This window comes from Artemia sp. Qi Xiang Cuo, chromosome 13 (genome assembly GCF_049724085.1).
Source record: "Artemia sp. Qi Xiang Cuo chromosome 13, ASM4972408v1, whole genome shotgun sequence".
NCBI classification, from domain to species: Eukaryota; Metazoa; Arthropoda; class Branchiopoda; order Anostraca; family Artemiidae; genus Artemia; species Artemia sp. Qi Xiang Cuo.
The window spans coordinates 57,928,155-57,945,862 of NC_142806.1; the positions used below are offsets into that span (position 1 = coordinate 57,928,155).

The 17,708-nt window shown below is 31.5% G+C and overlaps 2 protein-coding genes across 2 annotated transcripts in view; one reads left to right on the forward strand and one right to left on the reverse strand.

Annotated features, from left to right (window-relative positions):
* Dhc1 (dynein axonemal heavy chain 1) overlaps positions 1–17,708 on the forward strand; it is a 432,221-nt gene that overhangs the window by 174,972 nt on the left and 239,541 nt on the right. The window contains exon 25 of the mRNA XM_089098586.1: positions 5,128–5,270. Within this exon, the coding sequence (XP_088954712.1) occupies positions 5,128–5,270 (143 nt within the window). The remainder of the gene's footprint in view (positions 1–5,127; positions 5,271–17,708) is intronic.
* Positions 10,166–17,708, reverse strand: part of LOC148945468 (uncharacterized) — a 37,950-nt gene continuing 30,407 nt past the window's right edge. The window contains exons 4-6 of the mRNA XM_089098585.1: positions 17,510–17,631; positions 11,922–12,039; positions 10,166–10,451 (exon numbers count right to left, since the gene is read on the reverse strand). Coding sequence (XP_088954711.1) covers positions 10,432–10,451; positions 11,922–12,039; positions 17,510–17,631 — 260 coding nt within the window. The 3' untranslated portion in view covers positions 10,166–10,431. The remainder of the gene's footprint in view (positions 10,452–11,921; positions 12,040–17,509; positions 17,632–17,708) is intronic.

Here is a 17,708-nt window from a genome sequence, read left to right on the forward strand (position 1 = left end):
GGGTCAGGTAGTATCTTGTAGTTTATATATTTACATTATACTTCCTAAGAAATCTCTAAGTTTTATCTGTAGACGTGGCATTGAAAATAATTTGGCTAAAAAAGTGTTTTATTGCTTTTAAGGTTTTATGTTCCCTATGAAACATACAATTACCTATGAAATTCCCCATGGGGGAATTTCATACTCATGCAATTCGTCATAGGGAAGATGCATGTTCCATGTGAAACAATACTACAGCTGTAACTTACAGAAAGGACGAAGATACGTATATTATTAGATTAACTAGTTTCAGATCAATCCATTCAACGTGCCAGCATTATGATACCACTCAGGCTTTTTTTTGAAGAATGATCTAAACTTGCTTAAAAAAAGGAAAATTTTGGGATTTTGTCGAAAGACTTACAATTTTGTAAGCTTATATTATTGTAGACTTATACATTTGTATACTTATATTTTATACTTGTTTACTCATAATAGTATATTATTTATTGTATATTTATATACATATTCAGTTTTGTATAGTTGATATTTATATCATTAGATTTGTTAGTTTTAGATCCATTTATTCAAGTGCCAGATGTATGGTATTACTATGGTATTAGATGTATAGATGTATGGTATAGATATACATCTATGGTATAGATGTATGGTATTACTATTTATATTAATTACTATGGTATTAGATGTATAGATGTATGGTATAGATATACATCTATGGTATAGATGTATGGTATTACTATTTATATTAATTACTATGGTATTAGATGCATAGATGTATGGTATAGATATACATCTATGGTATAGATGTATGGTATTACTATTTATATTAATTACTATGGTATTAGATGTATAGATGTATGGTATAGATATACATCTATGGTATAGATGTATGGTATTACTATTTATATTAATTACTATGGTATTAGATGTATAGATGTATGGTATAGATATACATCTATGGTATAGATGTATGGTATTACTATTTATATTAATTACTATGGTATTACATGTATAGATGTATGGTATAGATATACATCTATGGTATAGATGTATGGTATTACTATTTATATTAATTACTATGGTGTTAGATGAATAGATGTATGGTATAGATATACATCTATGGTATAGATGTATGGTATTACTATTTATATTAATTACTATGGTGTTAGATGTATAGATGTATGGTATAGATATAAATCTATGGTATAGATGTATGGTATTACTATTTATATTAATTACTATGGTATTAGATGTATAGATGTATGGTATAGATATACATCTATGGTATAGATGTATGGTATTACTATTTATAGACTATGTAAAAATAGTCTATTTTTTACGTAACGATCAAAATTTGTCTAAAAACGAAAATGTACCTATTTTTGCATATTTTCAACCTGTTTTCAGTCTAAAAAACACACAGCAAATGTCAAAAATTTTGAGACAAAGTCTCTAGCTATAACTTGCACCGAGAGGACCGAATACTCAAATGATTGGATGCACCAAGACAGAATTACGATAAATTTTAGTTTCTTTTTCTTTGCATAAATTATTTCTTTACAGAATTACTTGAGTTTTCTTGAAAAAGAAAGATCTATTTACTGTTACCGGTTTCCACAATATTTCTGCAGTATTTTTGCAGTGTTTCGTTTTTTTTCTTATTGACTTTCGTACAACTCATAATATATATCAGCATAAATATGGATTATATAATTTGGTCACTATAATATGGCATTTTACGGCTGTAACCCTCCCCCGCGTCCTTAATTGTAAACTTTTTAAAATCTATTCTGTCATTTGGTTTCATTGAAAACTATATATATGTATGTTTTGAACAGTGTGTTTTGGTATTTAGAAACATGGATGAAGAATAAAAAACAGATTCACAATAATAGTCAAGGTGACTGGAAAGAACTATTAATAATAAACTGAATGTTCAATATATGTTTATATTAATTCCTAGAAATGTCAACAATTCAAGATTCAAGATTTTACTTAATAGTAATTTTATATTTTTTCATTGTTGTAATCATAAAACAGATGTTTAAGTTATATTTTGTTTTCAATAAATTTCGAATGACACAATAGACTTCTTGAAGGTTTACTTCTAGGGAGAAGGAGAGGGAGGGGGCGGTGTTGGACAGTAGCCAAAGTCCAGTATATTGCAGCTCCTGTTCGCTTTAAGTTGCCCTAAACATTCATTTTATTTTTAACGCGTTTTCTCATTTAGTTACTCATCTATATCAGAATCTGTATCTTTATGCTTAATATGATTATTCATGTTAATTTCTGTTATTTTAAAGTTTGAATTATTATAAGATTTTGTTCTGCTCGTCTTTAGTTTTAATATAGCTCTTTAATTTTCTGTGAAATTTTTTTAGAAAGTTTTTTAAGAATTAATTTCTGTTTGGTTTTGATTGTCAAAGTCTTGTGATTGGTTAAAATTATTAATGTTTCCTCAGTTTTTGTCTTAAGTTTTAAAATATTAGATTCTAAGATAAATTCTTAAGTTGCACAGTGAACTGAGCGCTGTCTTTAATTTTTTTAGTATGATTATTTCATAAGTTTCTTCCAATTTGAAATCAAGGTTCAGGACGGTTCTTGAACTGAGACTTTGATCTAGCAGCAATTTGTAGATAATATACTTGAAAAAACCGTCGTAGGAGAATTTCCAAAGGATTGCATATAAATGAAAATGGAGTAAGAAATAAATATGTATCAGAAGCGTCACTCAGCTCTCTGTAAATTCCTCTATTTGTGACTTAATCATGAGCTTTTGCATGGTGTAGTGTGTAAAAGATGTCATTCTGACAACCTAGAAGCCCTTGATGGCGTTTGATTGACTTCAAAATCCCTCTCAACATTCCCTAGGAGTTCAAACTTCGCATCCTAGCTGTTCTAGAAATATTTCACAGACACCCTTTGACAACCTGGATGCACGTGGTATCTTTCGATTTAATTCAACATATTTGTGACCTTGAAGTGAGCACTTGCTATGTGCGGTGCGGAAAATATTTCATTCTGACAGTCTAGACGCGCATAAAGTCTTTTGGTTGTGTTCAAAATGCCCTAAAATATCCGACATAAATCATTTGTCGTTTCTAAGATATTGTAGAAGCCCTTTTGACAAACAAGACTCACACAGTGTCTTCTGATGGTGTTCAAGATCCCCGTTAACTTTCCTGAAATTTTCACCTTAATACTGTATACTTTTTTGGAGACCCAAGATCTAACATGCCCCCTTTCCAAAAAACAAATCATATATGTAAACAATGGCCAACTTGCATAACTTACAGCCCTTGCCCCAGGGACTGTTGGGTTCATCTCATCCTTGTAGGCGTAGCTATTTGATCCTTATATTGTTTTGAACTAAATGGGTATCCCAAATCCTGGTTGGACGTCTTTGCAGGTGTGGAGACTAAAAGTTTAGGTTGCCATCCGTTCACTTTTGTCTCTTAAAAGAAGTACTTGAACTTTCAGTTTCCAAACGAATTAGCCCCCTCAAAAGTATCTACGACCATCTTTTCCATATGAAGTGTATAAGCCCCCTCGAAAGTATCTACGACCATACCTTCCAAATGAAGTATATAAGCCCCCTCGAAAGTATCTACGACCATCTCTTCCATATGAAGTGTATAAACCCCCTCGAAAGCATCTACAACCATCTCTTTCATATGAAGTGTATACGCCCCCTCAAAAGCATCTACGACCATCTCTTCCATATGAAGTGTATAAGCCCCCTCGAAAGCATCTACGACCATCTCTTCTATATGAAGTGTATAAGCCCCCTCAAAAGTATCTACGACCATATCTTCCTTATGAAGTCTATAAGCCCCCTCGAAAGTATCTATGACCATCTCTTCCATATGAAGTGTATAAGCCCCCTCGAAAGTATTTACGACCATCTCTTCCATATGAATTGTATAAGCCCTCTTGAAAGTATCTACGACCATCTCTTCCATATGAAGTGTATAAGCCCCCTCAAAAGTATCTACGACCATCACTTCCATATGAAGTGTATAAGCCCCCTCGACAGTATCTACGACCATCTCTTCCATATGAAGTGCATAAGCCCCCTCGAAAGTATCTACGACCATCTCTTCTATATAAAGAGTATAAGCCCCCTCGAAAGTATCTACGACCATCTCTTCCATATGAATTGTTTTTTGTTTTTTTTAGGGGAAAAAATAATACATTTAATCGTTCTTTATAATACATTTACTCGTTACTACAGGCAACGCTTGAGCGTTGTCTCTGGAATTCTGAAATTCCGTATTTTTGTTATTATAATAATATATTACTTTTAATAATAATATATTATATATATATATATATATATATATATATATATATATATATATATATATATATATATATATATATATATATATATATATATATATATATATATATATATATATATATATATATATATATATATATATATATATATATATATATATATATATATATATATATATATATATATATATATATATATATATATATAGATATATATATATAAATGATATATTAAAAACATATAATACATCAACAATATATTACTTGCCCTCTAGAACTGGTAATCGCAGCTTTGTTCTGTAAGTCTTTTAGCCCGTCCCTGTTTGCTTATAACTTGTTCAAAAGCCTTTAAAATAACTTGTGACAATTGCCTTTAAACATAATAATTTTTAAATACTTTGAACCACCATATGACTTATATTTTCTTATGCATTGTTTTATAATTTTCTACTTATAGTTTAAGTTACTATTGACTAGTAACTACATTTATATTTTTGGCTTATATATTTTTTTTACTCTCTACTTATTATTCACTGTCACGAACGGTTTGTTTTATTACCTTTTAATTTTTTAATTTTTCTTTTCTTTCTTTAGACTTCTCTTTTCTTAGAATAGTTTGCCATTTGTCTTTTTCTATTATTCCCTTCTTGTGTGTGGGTGTTTGTATTTTCTGTTGTTTGACTGTTGTTTGTTTCTTGTGGTTTTTTCTCGTATTTTTAAAGCGATAAGAAGTTTAATTGATAATGATCTCAATTAAGTTTAGTCTCAATAAATGAATTAATTGTGTCCTGTAAAAATATATTATTAAATTAGGATCCATTATAGGTGTTTGGCGTCACTGGGAAGTTTTGGTTGAACCTTTTCAGTATCCAGAATGTGCAGTCCCTGATCTTGGAACCATGTTGGTGCCAAATGTTGACTGCGTTAGAACCAACTATCTCTTGCACACTGTTGCCAAACAAGGAAAAGTAAGACTATCCCCTAGCTTTGTTCTCAATTTCAGTTGTTTTTATTTCCTTTTTTTCCCCTTCCTTTGTAAAGGTAAATAATCTCATATCGGACGCGACTGCTTTTTAAACAGTTCGTGGGAACGAACTGTAAGTAAGTAGCGATCTAACTCAATAGTAATTGAAAAGCTAGAAACGGAATTTTGATGTCAATATTGAAAGAATTAGCTTATTATGCTGATTCCAAATATATAAGTTTCACTAGGTTTAGTCTTACCTGTAAAAAGCTACAAGCCTGAGAAAATTTGTCTGATTTTCAAAAGAAGGGGGAAAGACACGTTAGACGTCATGGAACTTTAATGAAAATCACACCATCACATTCGGCATATCAAAGAACCCTATCGTAGAGGTCTCAAGGTCCTATCTGCAAAAATGTGAAATTTTTTCATTTTTGCCAGAAGAAGTAAAGCAAATGCGTGTTTATTGCTTTGTTTTTTTTTTTTTTGTTTTTTTTTCCATGGGTGATCGTATCGACCCAGTGGGCCTAGAACTTCTGGTGAGGGCTCATTCTAACGGAAATGAAAAGTTCTAGTGCCTTTTTTGAATGACCAAAAAAATTGGAGGGCAACTAGGCCCCCTCGCATGCCACTTTTTTCCCCAAAATCGTCCCATCAAGCTTTAGAGATAGCTATTTTGTTCAGCATAGTTGAACGGCTCAAATAACAATGTCTTTGGAGATAACATGATCCCCCACAGCCCCCAGGGAAAGGTTTTCAAGTTGTAATTTTTTCCATTGTTTACGTATAATATTTGTTATTGGGTAGTATCCAAACATTTTTCGGATGAGGAGGGGAGGACGAATTTTTTGCTGGGGGAATTTTGCAGGGGGGGGGGAGAATTCTCTATTGAGAGGGAAATTTTACACTGAGGGAATTTGGAAGAATTCCTATATGAAATTTCTTTATGTTTCTTGCTTTCTCTTTACCGATTCAGTTTTACGCGTGGAGATGTTAAGGGCAGTTGTCCAGGGTAAATTTTCGCCAGGATTGAATTTCCTAAAAAATATTTTCGTGGGGAGGGGGATTTTTTCATGGAGGTGGAGCCAGATAACAAGGTTTTACCAAAAAAGATCATGAATTAAATAAAAACATCTTTTCTCAGGCATATCAGCAGAAAGTAAGGAGCGACGTTAAAACTTAAAACGAACCGGAGTTATTACATATATGAAGGGGAGTGTCTTCTCCTCAACACCTTGCTCTTTAATTTAAGTTTAAATTTTGTCCCACTCCTTTAAAAACGACTCCTGAAGCACAAGGGCCGTTTAGTTAGAACAATAAGTAACTTTTTTTAAAGTGCCGAAAAACTTTGGCGTGAAGAGCGAGGTGTTGAGGAGGGGGCAACCCCCTCATATACATTATAATTACTGTTCGAATTAAGTTGTCGCTCCCTACTTTCAGCTGAAAAAAACTTGTGTTTTTAATTTAATCTAAAAAGCAATTGGGTGCTCAAATCGTTAACAAGCTCGAGTGCCTCTAAATTTTGTTCAAAAGGTCCGGGAGAACATAGGACAAACATTAAAAGATCTGACAATCTATGGTGTTAAGGGTGAGTGTCTAAATGCTAGTCAGTTCACCACAAATTTTTAAATATATATTTTACACATAAACTTCAAGATGAACTACCTGAAGTTGGACCCGTCGTACAAATTCCGACTATTCATCCCCAAGAATTATGGGAGAAACTCAAACACCTTGACAACGGGTAGAGTAATTAATTTTTGTAATCTGATTTTATTAGTAATGTAATAATTTAATAATGTAGTAATGTAAATAATGTAATTATTTAATATAATTAATTATTGTAATGAGAAATTAACATCGATGTGATAGCTATTTACTCGGACGAGCTATATACTATTTTGGCTGCGTTTTTCTATCGAGTTGTAAGCTCGGTCCAAAACTCTTAAATATGAACCCCCCCCCCCACCTCACTCCTTGTACAAATTACTAGCTACTCTTATACTCCTTTCTTATTTTGAAATATGCTTAGGTGGACAGTTGTATAATGTTGGGGCTTTGAAAGGTGGAGGAAAACACTATCTTTTTCTAGAGGTGTTGTCCAAGAGTACTCATTTTAAGCACTCATTTGAACGGTCAGGCTCAAATTAAGCATGATAGGCAGTGGCCTCAGTTAGGAGGCGTATTCATTTACCTGCCTAGATTTTGAAAAATATACGTTTTTTGTGTGAATTTCAATTGAAAAATACCTTTTTTGTATTTTCTTTTAAAAATGACAAATTCCCCTGCCCTTCTTTAAATATTTGTCTGTTGACACCATTGATGACATTTGGCCAAAAACACACTTTTTGGCAATGCTGATGCCAAAAAAGCAATATGTTCTTAAATGGGTTGAAGATAGGTCACAGGGAAAGATATTAAGGAACTGGGAACTTGATGGAAGTTAGTCGAGATGAATCTCTAAAATGAGAGGTTTTAAGCACCTAAAAAGAGCTGCATGCGCAGAAAAGAGGTACAGAAGTACTCAGGAGACTTCGGAGTGTGATAAATCGTTAGTAGTAATAATTGGTCTTACTTATTAGCTGAAGTTGCTCTCCTCTGGGTGTTGCTATCACGTTCGGCTAGGTTCAGATCCCGTTCAAATTCCCGTTCGATCCCAGTTCAAATTCCGTCACTTAGGCTAGCAAAAGCAATATTTTGCTAAGAGCTTTACAAAAATTTACACACCTCAGAATAAAAACTCTTTCACCTGGGTGAATTCAAAAACAAGTAGAAAATCTAAAACTATCTGTTAGAAATAAACGTTTAAAATAATTTTTACTTAATGAGAGGGGGAAAAGGTGAAACGTTGAACAGATTGGGAATGTAATACTTCCCGCAGTCAAGATCTGTTTGGCTTGCAAGAGAGCTTGACTACCCGCTCTGTTCTTTAAATATAAATTATTTGAAAAAAACTACGTTTTCGAAAGAGTTAAAGAGGCTGAGTCACAAGATCGAACCTTAAAACGTACAGGGATTAGGAGGTACAGTTGGGGGGCTGCCGCCCCCAAACCCCCTGCTTTTGCAGCCTCTTTTGTTAAGGTTTTTTAAGTCCTGTAGCCTGCAATCAGTTGGTCGTACCAAGTTCATCTTGATACGTAGCTTGTTATCGGTTAGAGCAAAATCTCCTGTAAAAAATCCAGCAGACAGGCTCAGTACTGTTTCTAATCAAAGAGATGCAACAGGATGTTCTTACGGTAAAAAATTCAAGCAGACTTCGTTCGTGTTGCAAAGCATTTCTTTGCAAAGGAAAAAGCGGTGGTTGAGGGGGCGGCAGACCCCCAAAATAAAAAATCTTAACAAAAGAGGCTGCAAAAGCGGGGGGTTTGGGGGGCGACAACCCCCCAACTGTACCTACTAATCCCTGTACGTTTTAAGGTTCGAACTTGTGACTCAGCCTCTTTAACTCTTTCAAAAACGTAGTTTTTTTCAAATAATTTGTGCACGTTTTTGTACAGTTTATTACTTATTATTGCTTGACTAACTGTTAGCTGATCGTGTCAGGAGTTAAAGTTAATTCTTGTGTTAAGGCTTTTAATTCCTGAATACTCAAATCAAATGCACAGTAAGATTTTCTTTTTTCAACTTTTCTTCGAGCATGCGGGTATACGGCATGTTATCAAAGCAGTGGAGGCTTACCTGTAAGCTGAAGGCCGACTGTGATAATCTTCTGAAGATACCTTTTGAGCCAATGGATTTAGTAGATTGGATTTAAAAAGGAAACTGAGTTTCTTTTTTAAACTTTAAATTTAAGAGATACTACTTTAAATTCAATATATAAAAATTTAACTCTGACAGGGAATCAAATCCGGGTCTTCCGCATGATAGACAGAAATAGTGACCACTATACTATCAGAGGCTCTTGTTAAATTATTTTTAGTAACTGCAATCTATTTTCGACGCAAGCAAATACAAAGCAAGATTTTCGTTTTTCGACAAAAAAACTTCTGGGAAAGAGCTGGAATTTTTGGAAGCTTGCAGTCGGTCTTGTCAGGTTAAGAGTACTATTTGGATCTAATTTAATAATGAAATACTATGCTTATAGGAATTTCAAAATTAACATGGGCTCTTATAGGAAAACGAGGTTTTTCGTAAATGTAAATTCGGGGAATTATTTTTTCGGTCTGAAAATCTCCCACTTCCTGACAGGTCAAATTCCGCTTCGAATGAATCCTCATTCACCCAGATCCATTGCCAACTGTGGCCTGTAGGTGTGGCTGATAAAAAAAAATAAATTGATGAACATTAAGTGGCGGATTGAGCTGGTTTTATTTGGTTTTTGGAAAACAGGGAAGGAGTGATTGTATTGAGCTGAAATTTTGAGGATAAGCTCCCAGGCCCTAGAAAAGCGTATCCTCTAAATTTCAGCCCGATCGGACAAAGTTAAAGGGGGGATATGGTGGGAGGGTCGAAACGTCCGGCCCACTTTCCCCCATGAAGATAAAGTTGGAGGAGGGGGTGAAATTTTGCATTTTTCTTAGTTTGAGCTTAGGCTACAAAATGCGATCACCTCCGTCTCTCTGCGACCGCTAGGACCGGAAATCGCTTAACATTATGGTGGGTCGCCTCTTTAAAGAGGCACAAGTGTGCCTCCTTGATATAATTAAAACTAAAATAAAAATATTTTGTGTAAGAACCCACCACTTTGTGTATGGTTTGAACATGTACGTTCAGAACTGGAGGGCTGTATTACTTCTCATTTTCGATGTAGTTGGTCTCAAACCCCCAAAATACCAGTTCATAGGTGTTTGTTTCCCTGGGAGAGGAAGGGTGGTGGGGAATGGGAATGAAAATTAAATTCTGTTAGATTTGTAATTTTGTGACTGAGTAGCTCTACTTCTAGACGAGAAGACTCAAACGGACTTACAACAGATTTAATTTCAAAAATATCTACAAAAAGTAGTTAGTACTAATTCTTGTTCTTGTGAAGAAAACATTAAGTTCGATTTCTATTTTCTATGTAGCATTTCAAATCTGTTTTTAATTTGATAATACGTCTGTGAAAAAGTTCCTGATTTTAGTTCCAAGCAGTCTATACTGCTATATCCAGTGATTGTGTTTAAGTGTGCCATCTATAACCCAAATCACGTGATACAAGCAGTCAATAGACATCGAGAGGGTGCGGCTTAATCTGGAGATTTGTTTCCTGAAACAAAAACAGAGAGAAAATAAAACCTTGAAACCCTAAAAGCTCTGGAAAATAAATTATTTATCCTGAAAACAAAAGAAAAGAAAAAAGGCAACTGAAGAGGCAAAAGAAATAAAAGCGTGCAGAGACCAATGTCCAGAGCTGCCGGTCGTAAAAAGTGATCTGAGCGGATTGATGTGAAGTCCGGTTATAGCTGAAGGGCCAAAAGGCACAAGCGAGTGAAGGTGTACAAAAACAACCTACGAAGGGGGCCTTTTGGTAGTTGGCCCTTGGGGTACCAAGAGTGAACAACAGCAGGACAAAGCCTCTCTTCTTCCCCCTTAGTTTAACATCTCCAAATTCCTTCACTAACAATTAATATTTTTTGTTCTTGAAAAATAGTGAAATTCATCCCTCCTTTCTGAACTGAACAGTAAAGTTACGAAATTCTCGCTTCAATGGATTAAGAAAATGTCTATTTGCTTGATTTCTAAAGTTGCTTCACGTTTGACTGCATCGCAGCCTCTTCGCTAATGCCTGGGTAAAGTCCTAAGTTGTACAGCAGAAGTTTGGTCATCTCGTTGGTTTACATTTTTGTGTTAGCTTATCTACCTTCAACAATGCCAATTTGAAAACTAACACAACAAACTTTACCACTTAGCCTAAGTCTATATCCAGGGAGAGATATTAGGGGAGGGGGGTCGTTGAATTTAAGCTGAAATTTACTTTGAAAAATCTAAAGTTGAATAAATATTTAATAAGTGTAAACTAATAAAATTTTTAAAACCTAAATAAAATTATGTGGTTAGTCCAGAAGTGGGAATAAAACGTGATTTTGCTAAATCAAATGCAAAAAGGACACGATCAAAAGAAACTGACAGGAAGTACGAGCAAACATTACAGTAAATTGAATATATCACAATATCTAATAAAAAGCACAGTACCTAACAATAATAACTCACAAATACCTAATATAAATTTTAATGTAATTTTAATGTAATGTAATTTTAATTTAATGTAATTTTAATGTAATTTTAATAAAATTTTAATATAATGCTTGTAGAAGTCTGAAAAACCAGCGCTTTCTTAAATACGCAACGAAATATGATTAGGGGGAGAAAACAAGTAACTTATCGAAAATAATAGAACAAATAGTCTTTCACTTTACATAAAAAGAGAAGATTTAGCATATAATTTTAATTTAAGTAGGATTAGTTTTTGGTATAGGTCTAGATATTTTTGTGTTTCTGATTGAAGTAAAGGGTGGGTATGAAACCTAAAATTGATAAAATTAAATAAAGCGACTAATGTAACAGAAGATGCAAGCTAAATTGCACATGTTTGATAGGTTGAAAATAAATAATATGAAAATTTTTAATTCAGTGAAAAGTAAAATAAAAGATTAATTGAAGCACGAAATAAAATGCATAAAATTCAACATTAAATTAATTAGACATAAATAATGTTGCAATATCCTAGTGGTAATACCTATTCTACTCATCTTCAGTGAAACATTAGGGCCAAATGTAACATCTCCAGGTACCGTCAAATGGTCTAATTCAAGGACATCGGGGATTGTTTCAAACCGGTTCAGGAATTCGATAACCTAAAAAAATTTACTACAGTAAGAATATTTTACTAAACAAAGCACATTTACCTTCTCCAATCACAAAAACATTTTTTATAAATATTCTAAATGAGCTTACTCATAAACTATTCTGGAATGATCATCTTCAAGCTTTATTCAACGAAGTCGTTCTAAACTGACAGTTAAAATGAGCTTATAAGAGGTTAAGAATTTTTCTTCAATTTATCTTGGAATAAAAAGTCCAATACAATTAAAGACAAGTTAAAGAGTCAATAGGGTTCTCATAACTTTTTGAAATAAAATTATGGTTTTGATATGACTTCTTAAAAGGAATTAAGATAATAGATAAATTCAACTGAGTCCAAGGGTTATGGCTGCACAAATAAAAGTCTTTATTGAGGCGTAAAAAGCCAAGCTTGAACAAAACATAAGAAAACATAAAGAGCACACATATTCTAACATAACTAAAAATTCCTCAAAGAGGATAAAACAACGAAATGAAGCTCATATTTAGACAAAATCGACAATATAACAACAACAAACAAGCAAACAACAAACAAAGAAAAAACAACATAACAACAAACAAAGCAAAAAATTAAAAAAAACAATTAAACAGTCATATTAATGAGCAAACTCACGTTTAAAGGCATTTTTTGGGATTTTCCTTTATCTTTTTGTATAGTGTTGTGTTTTCAAACTTTTTTAAGAATAGTTTTCTTATTAAAATTTTTTCTCCAATTGTAAGGGCTTCAGGTTGTAAAGTCAAAATGTTTGCACTTTTATTATTATTTTTTGTATTATTCCTATTGCTTTTTTGGAATCAGCACATGAAAAAGGTTATTTCAAAAATGTCTCCATATTCTACCAGCTGTTTAGTCTATGGAAAGGTTTTTTTTCCAAAGCTGGATAATATACTGGAGATTAAAGGTTATATGTAGAAATCAATTGTATTAATATTTTATATTTATTACATTGTGGCCTTCCATTGCGTAAAGACATGTTCGTTGTTTGAAACCTTAAGTATAGTTTTTAAAACTAATTGAGTTCATTGGAAACTGTGTTGAGCACTTTTAGGTAGTATGCACTTTTATACTCGTATATGTAGATTTTTTAAGACGATCGTATTTTTTATTGTTTCTTGTTTTCTTTTATGAAGGAGATTATACAAAAAAGAATGTTAAACAAAAAGGAGATTAAAAAGTGCATTTTTATATATGTAGATTTCTCAAGATAATCCCATTTTTTTGTTGTTCCTTGTTATTTTTTTATTAAGGAGATTAAACAAAAAAGGAGATTAAACAAAAAGGAGATTGAAAAGTGCATTTTTATACTGCACTTTTATATATGTAGATTTTTTAAGACGATCCTATTTTTGTTGTTTTTTTTATGAAGGAGATTAAACAAAAAGAAGGTTAATCAAAAAGGAGGTTAAAAAGGGCATTTTTATATATGTAGATTTCTCAAGACGATCCTATTTTGTTGTTCCTTATTCTTTATGATGGAGATTTAACAAAAAAAGGAGATTAAAAAGTGCATTTTATATATGTAGATTTCTTAAGATGAACCTATTTTTTGTTGTTCCTAGTTTTTTTATTAAGGAGATTGAAAAGTGCATTTTTGTACTGCACTTTTATATATGTAGATTTTTTAAGACGGATCCTATTTTTTGTTTTTTCTTGCTTTTTTATGAAGGAGATTATACAAAAAAGATGGTTAAACAAAAGGGAGATTAAAAAGTGCAATTTTATATATGTAGATTTTTTAAGACTATCCTATTTTTTGTTGTTTCTTGTTTTTTTTATGAAGGAGATTATACAAAAAAGGTGGTTAAACAAAAAGGAGATTAAAAAGTGCATTTTTATACATGTAGATTTCTCAAGACGATCCTATTTTTTGTTGTTCCTTATTTTTTATGAAGGAGATTTAACAAAAAAGGAGATTAAAAAGTGCATTCTATATATGTAGATTTCTCAAGATGATCCCATTTTTTTGTTGTTCCTTGTTTTTTTTTATTAAGGAGATTAAACAAAAAAAAGGAGATTAAACAAAAAGGAGATTGAAAAGTGCATTTTTATACTGCACTTTTGTATATGTAGATTTTATAAGACGATATTTTTTGTTGTTCCTATTTTTTATGAAGGAGATTAAACAAAAAAGAAGGTTAAACATAAAGGAGATTAAAAATTGCATTTTTATATATGTAGATTTCTCAAGACGATTCTATTTTTTGTTGTTCCTTGTTCCTTATGAAGGAGATTTAACAAAAAAATGAGATTAAAAAGTGCATTTTATATATGTAGATTTCTCAATATGATCCTACTTTGTGTTGTTCCTTGTTTTTTTTTATTAAGGAGATTAAACAAAAAAGGAGATTAAACAAAAAGGAGATTGAAAAGTGTATTTTGATACTACACTTTTATATATGTAGATTTTTTAAGATGATCCTATTTTTTGTTGTTTCTTGTTTGCTTTTATGAAGGAGATTAAACAAAAAAGGAGGTTAAACAAAAAGGAGATTAAAAAGTGCATTTTTATATATGTAGATTTCTCAAGACGATCCTATTTTTTGTTGTTCCTTGTTCTTTATGAAGGAGATTTAACAAAAAAAGGAGATTAAATGGTGCATTTTATATATGTAGATTTCTCAAGATGATCCTATTTTTTTGTTGTTCCTTGTTTTTTTTATTAAAGAGATTAAACAGAAAAAGGAGATTCAACAAGAAGAAGATTGAAAAGTGCATTTTTATACTGCATTTTTATATATGTAGGTTTTTTAAGACGATCCTATTTTTGTTGTTTGTTGTTTTTTTTATGAAGGACATTAAACAAAAAAGGAGGTTAAACAAAAAGGAGATTAAAAAGTGCATTTTTATATATGTAGATTTCTCAAGACGATCCTATTTGCATTTTATATATGTAGATTTCTCAAGATGATCCTTTTTTTTGTTGCTCCTTGTTTTTTTTTATTAAGGAGGTTAAACAAAAAAGGAGATTAAACAAAATTGAGATTGAAAAGTGCATTATTATACTTCACTTTTATGTATCTTCAAGGCGATCCTATTTTTTGTTGTTCCTGTTTTTTTTATATAAAGGAGATTAAACAAAAAAGGAGGTTAAACAAAAAGGAGATTAAAAAGTGCAGTTTACATATGTAGATCTCTTAAGACAATCCTATTTTTTGTTGTTCCTTGTTCTTTATAAAGGAGATTTAACAAAAAAAGGAGATTAAAAAGTGCATTTTATATATGTAGATTTCTCAGGAGGATCCTATTTTTTTGTTGTTCCTTATTTTTTTTTTTATTAAGGAGACTAAACAAAAAAAGCGGTTTAACAAAAAGGAGATTGAAAAGTGCATTTTTATACTGCACTTTTATATATGTAGATTTTTCAAGACGATCCTATTTTTTGTTGTTTCTTGTTTTTTTTTTTTATGAAGGAGAGGAAACAAAAAAGGAGGTTAAACAAAAAGGAGATTAAAAAGTGCATTTTTATATATGTAGATTTCTCAAGACGATCCTATTTTTTGTTGTTCCTTGTTCTTTATGAAGGAGATTTAACAAAAAAAGGAGATTGAAAAGTGCATTTTATATATGTAGATTTCTCAAGATGATCCTATTTTTTGTTGTTCCTTGTTTTTTTTTTATTAAAATGATTAAACAAAAAAAGGAGATTAAACAAAAAGGAGATTGACAAGTACATTTTTAGACTGCACTTTTATATATGTAGATTTTTCAAGACGATCCTATTTTTTGTTGTTTCTTGTTTTTTCTTATGAAGGAGATTAAACAAAAAAGGAGGTTAAACAAAAAGGAGATTAAAAAGTGCATTTTTATATATGTAGATTTCTCAAGACGATCCTATTTTTTGTTGTTCCTTGTTCTTAATGAAGGAGATTTAACAAAAAAAGGAAATTAAAAAGTGCATTTTATATATGTGGATTTCTCAAGATGATCCTATTGTTTTGTTGTTCCTTGTTTTTTTTTATTAAGGAGATTAAATAAAAAAGGAGATTAAAAAAAAGGAGACTGAAAAGTGCATTATTATACTGCACTTTTATATGTGTAGATTTTTCAAGACGATCCTACTTTTTGTTGTTCCTGTTTTTTTTTATGAAGGAGAGTAAACAAAACAGGAGGTTAAACAAAAAGGAGATTAAAAAGTGTATTTTACATATGTATATTTCTCAAGACGATCCTATATTTTGTTGTTCCTTGTTCCTTATGAAGGAGATTTAACAAAAAAATAGATTAAAAAGTGCATTTTATAGATGTAGATTTCTCAAGATGATCCTTTTTTTTGTTGTTCCTTGTTTTTTTATTAAGGAGATTAAACAAAAAAAAGGAGATTAAACAAAAAGGAGATTGAAAAGTGCATTATTATACTGCTCTTTTATATATGTAGATTTTTCAAGACGATCCTTTTTTTGTTGTTCCTGTTTTTTTATTAAGGAGATTAGACAAAAAAGGAGGTTAAACAAAAAGGTGATTAAAATGTGCATTTTAAATATATAAATTTCTCAAGACGATTGTAACGCTGTTTATAAAAAAGAAAAAAAAATATAAAAATTCATTGAATGAAAATCGGCGCAACCTTTACAAAACTTAGCAAGGCTCTTAGCCGGAAATTTAGCGGAAATTGCTGGGTTTTTTTTTCATTTTCGAAGCAGCACTATTTGAATACATAAAGTAAAGAGATGAGGATAGGTAGTATAAATAAAAAACTGTCAACATGATTTAAACAGTTCATCGATTTCAAGTCGTCACAGTTGCCTGCCATTGCCTGGGTACTGCCGCCAATCCATCGAAACTGTCAAATTTATGGCCTAGGAATTTTGGAATCAAAACAATAACTGTTAACTTACTCTGAGACGTGTATTGATACTTATACTAGACTATTGAGCAGTTAAGTGAATGGATTTACCTTATTTTTAAAAACTAAGTTAAAAAAAAAAAAAAGCCAAACTTCAGTATGAACTTGGTTAATTTTACCATAAGGTAAAATTAATTGTATTTTAATATTGTTTAGAAGGGATTGTATTATTGTATTTGTATTATTTAGAAGGGATTATACTTTTTTCTCTTTGTGTGTAGGACTCCAATTGCGAAGGGGAAGGGGGGATGTCTTTTCTAGATTCTAGGTTTTTTCCCTTCAAAGTTTTAACACTATTAATATGTTATTATTTATTTTTATATTATAAAATAAATAAATTTTTTTATATTATTTATTTTCAGCATATGAAACATGTGCAATTAAGCTTGCATCTTTAGCTAAATCAGTTATTTCGTATAATTTTTATTCATTTTAGGTTTCATATTTGCTCTTTACTTCAACCAGAAACACAAAAATATTAGACATTTACTAAAAACTAATCTTACTTCAACACGGCAAATCATTTAAAAAGTCTTGAACGAGACATTTAGAAACTTTGGTTTCCTGGGCAGGTGGCACTATATTTTTGGATATAAGAATATAGAGAAATTACTCTTACCCTAAAAGTAAGTCTCCAATCAACAGGCGTAATTAAGTTGACATGGAAGGTTGAAAAATTGACAAGTGCATAAGCAGCCAAAAAGAAATTTGAAATTAGTGGAGAGATGACGTTCAATTCACCTTAAAAAAGAGAGTAAAATGGCGTAACTAAACCGTGTTCGAGTTAACATTCGATTCAACAAGGTGGCCAATGCCAA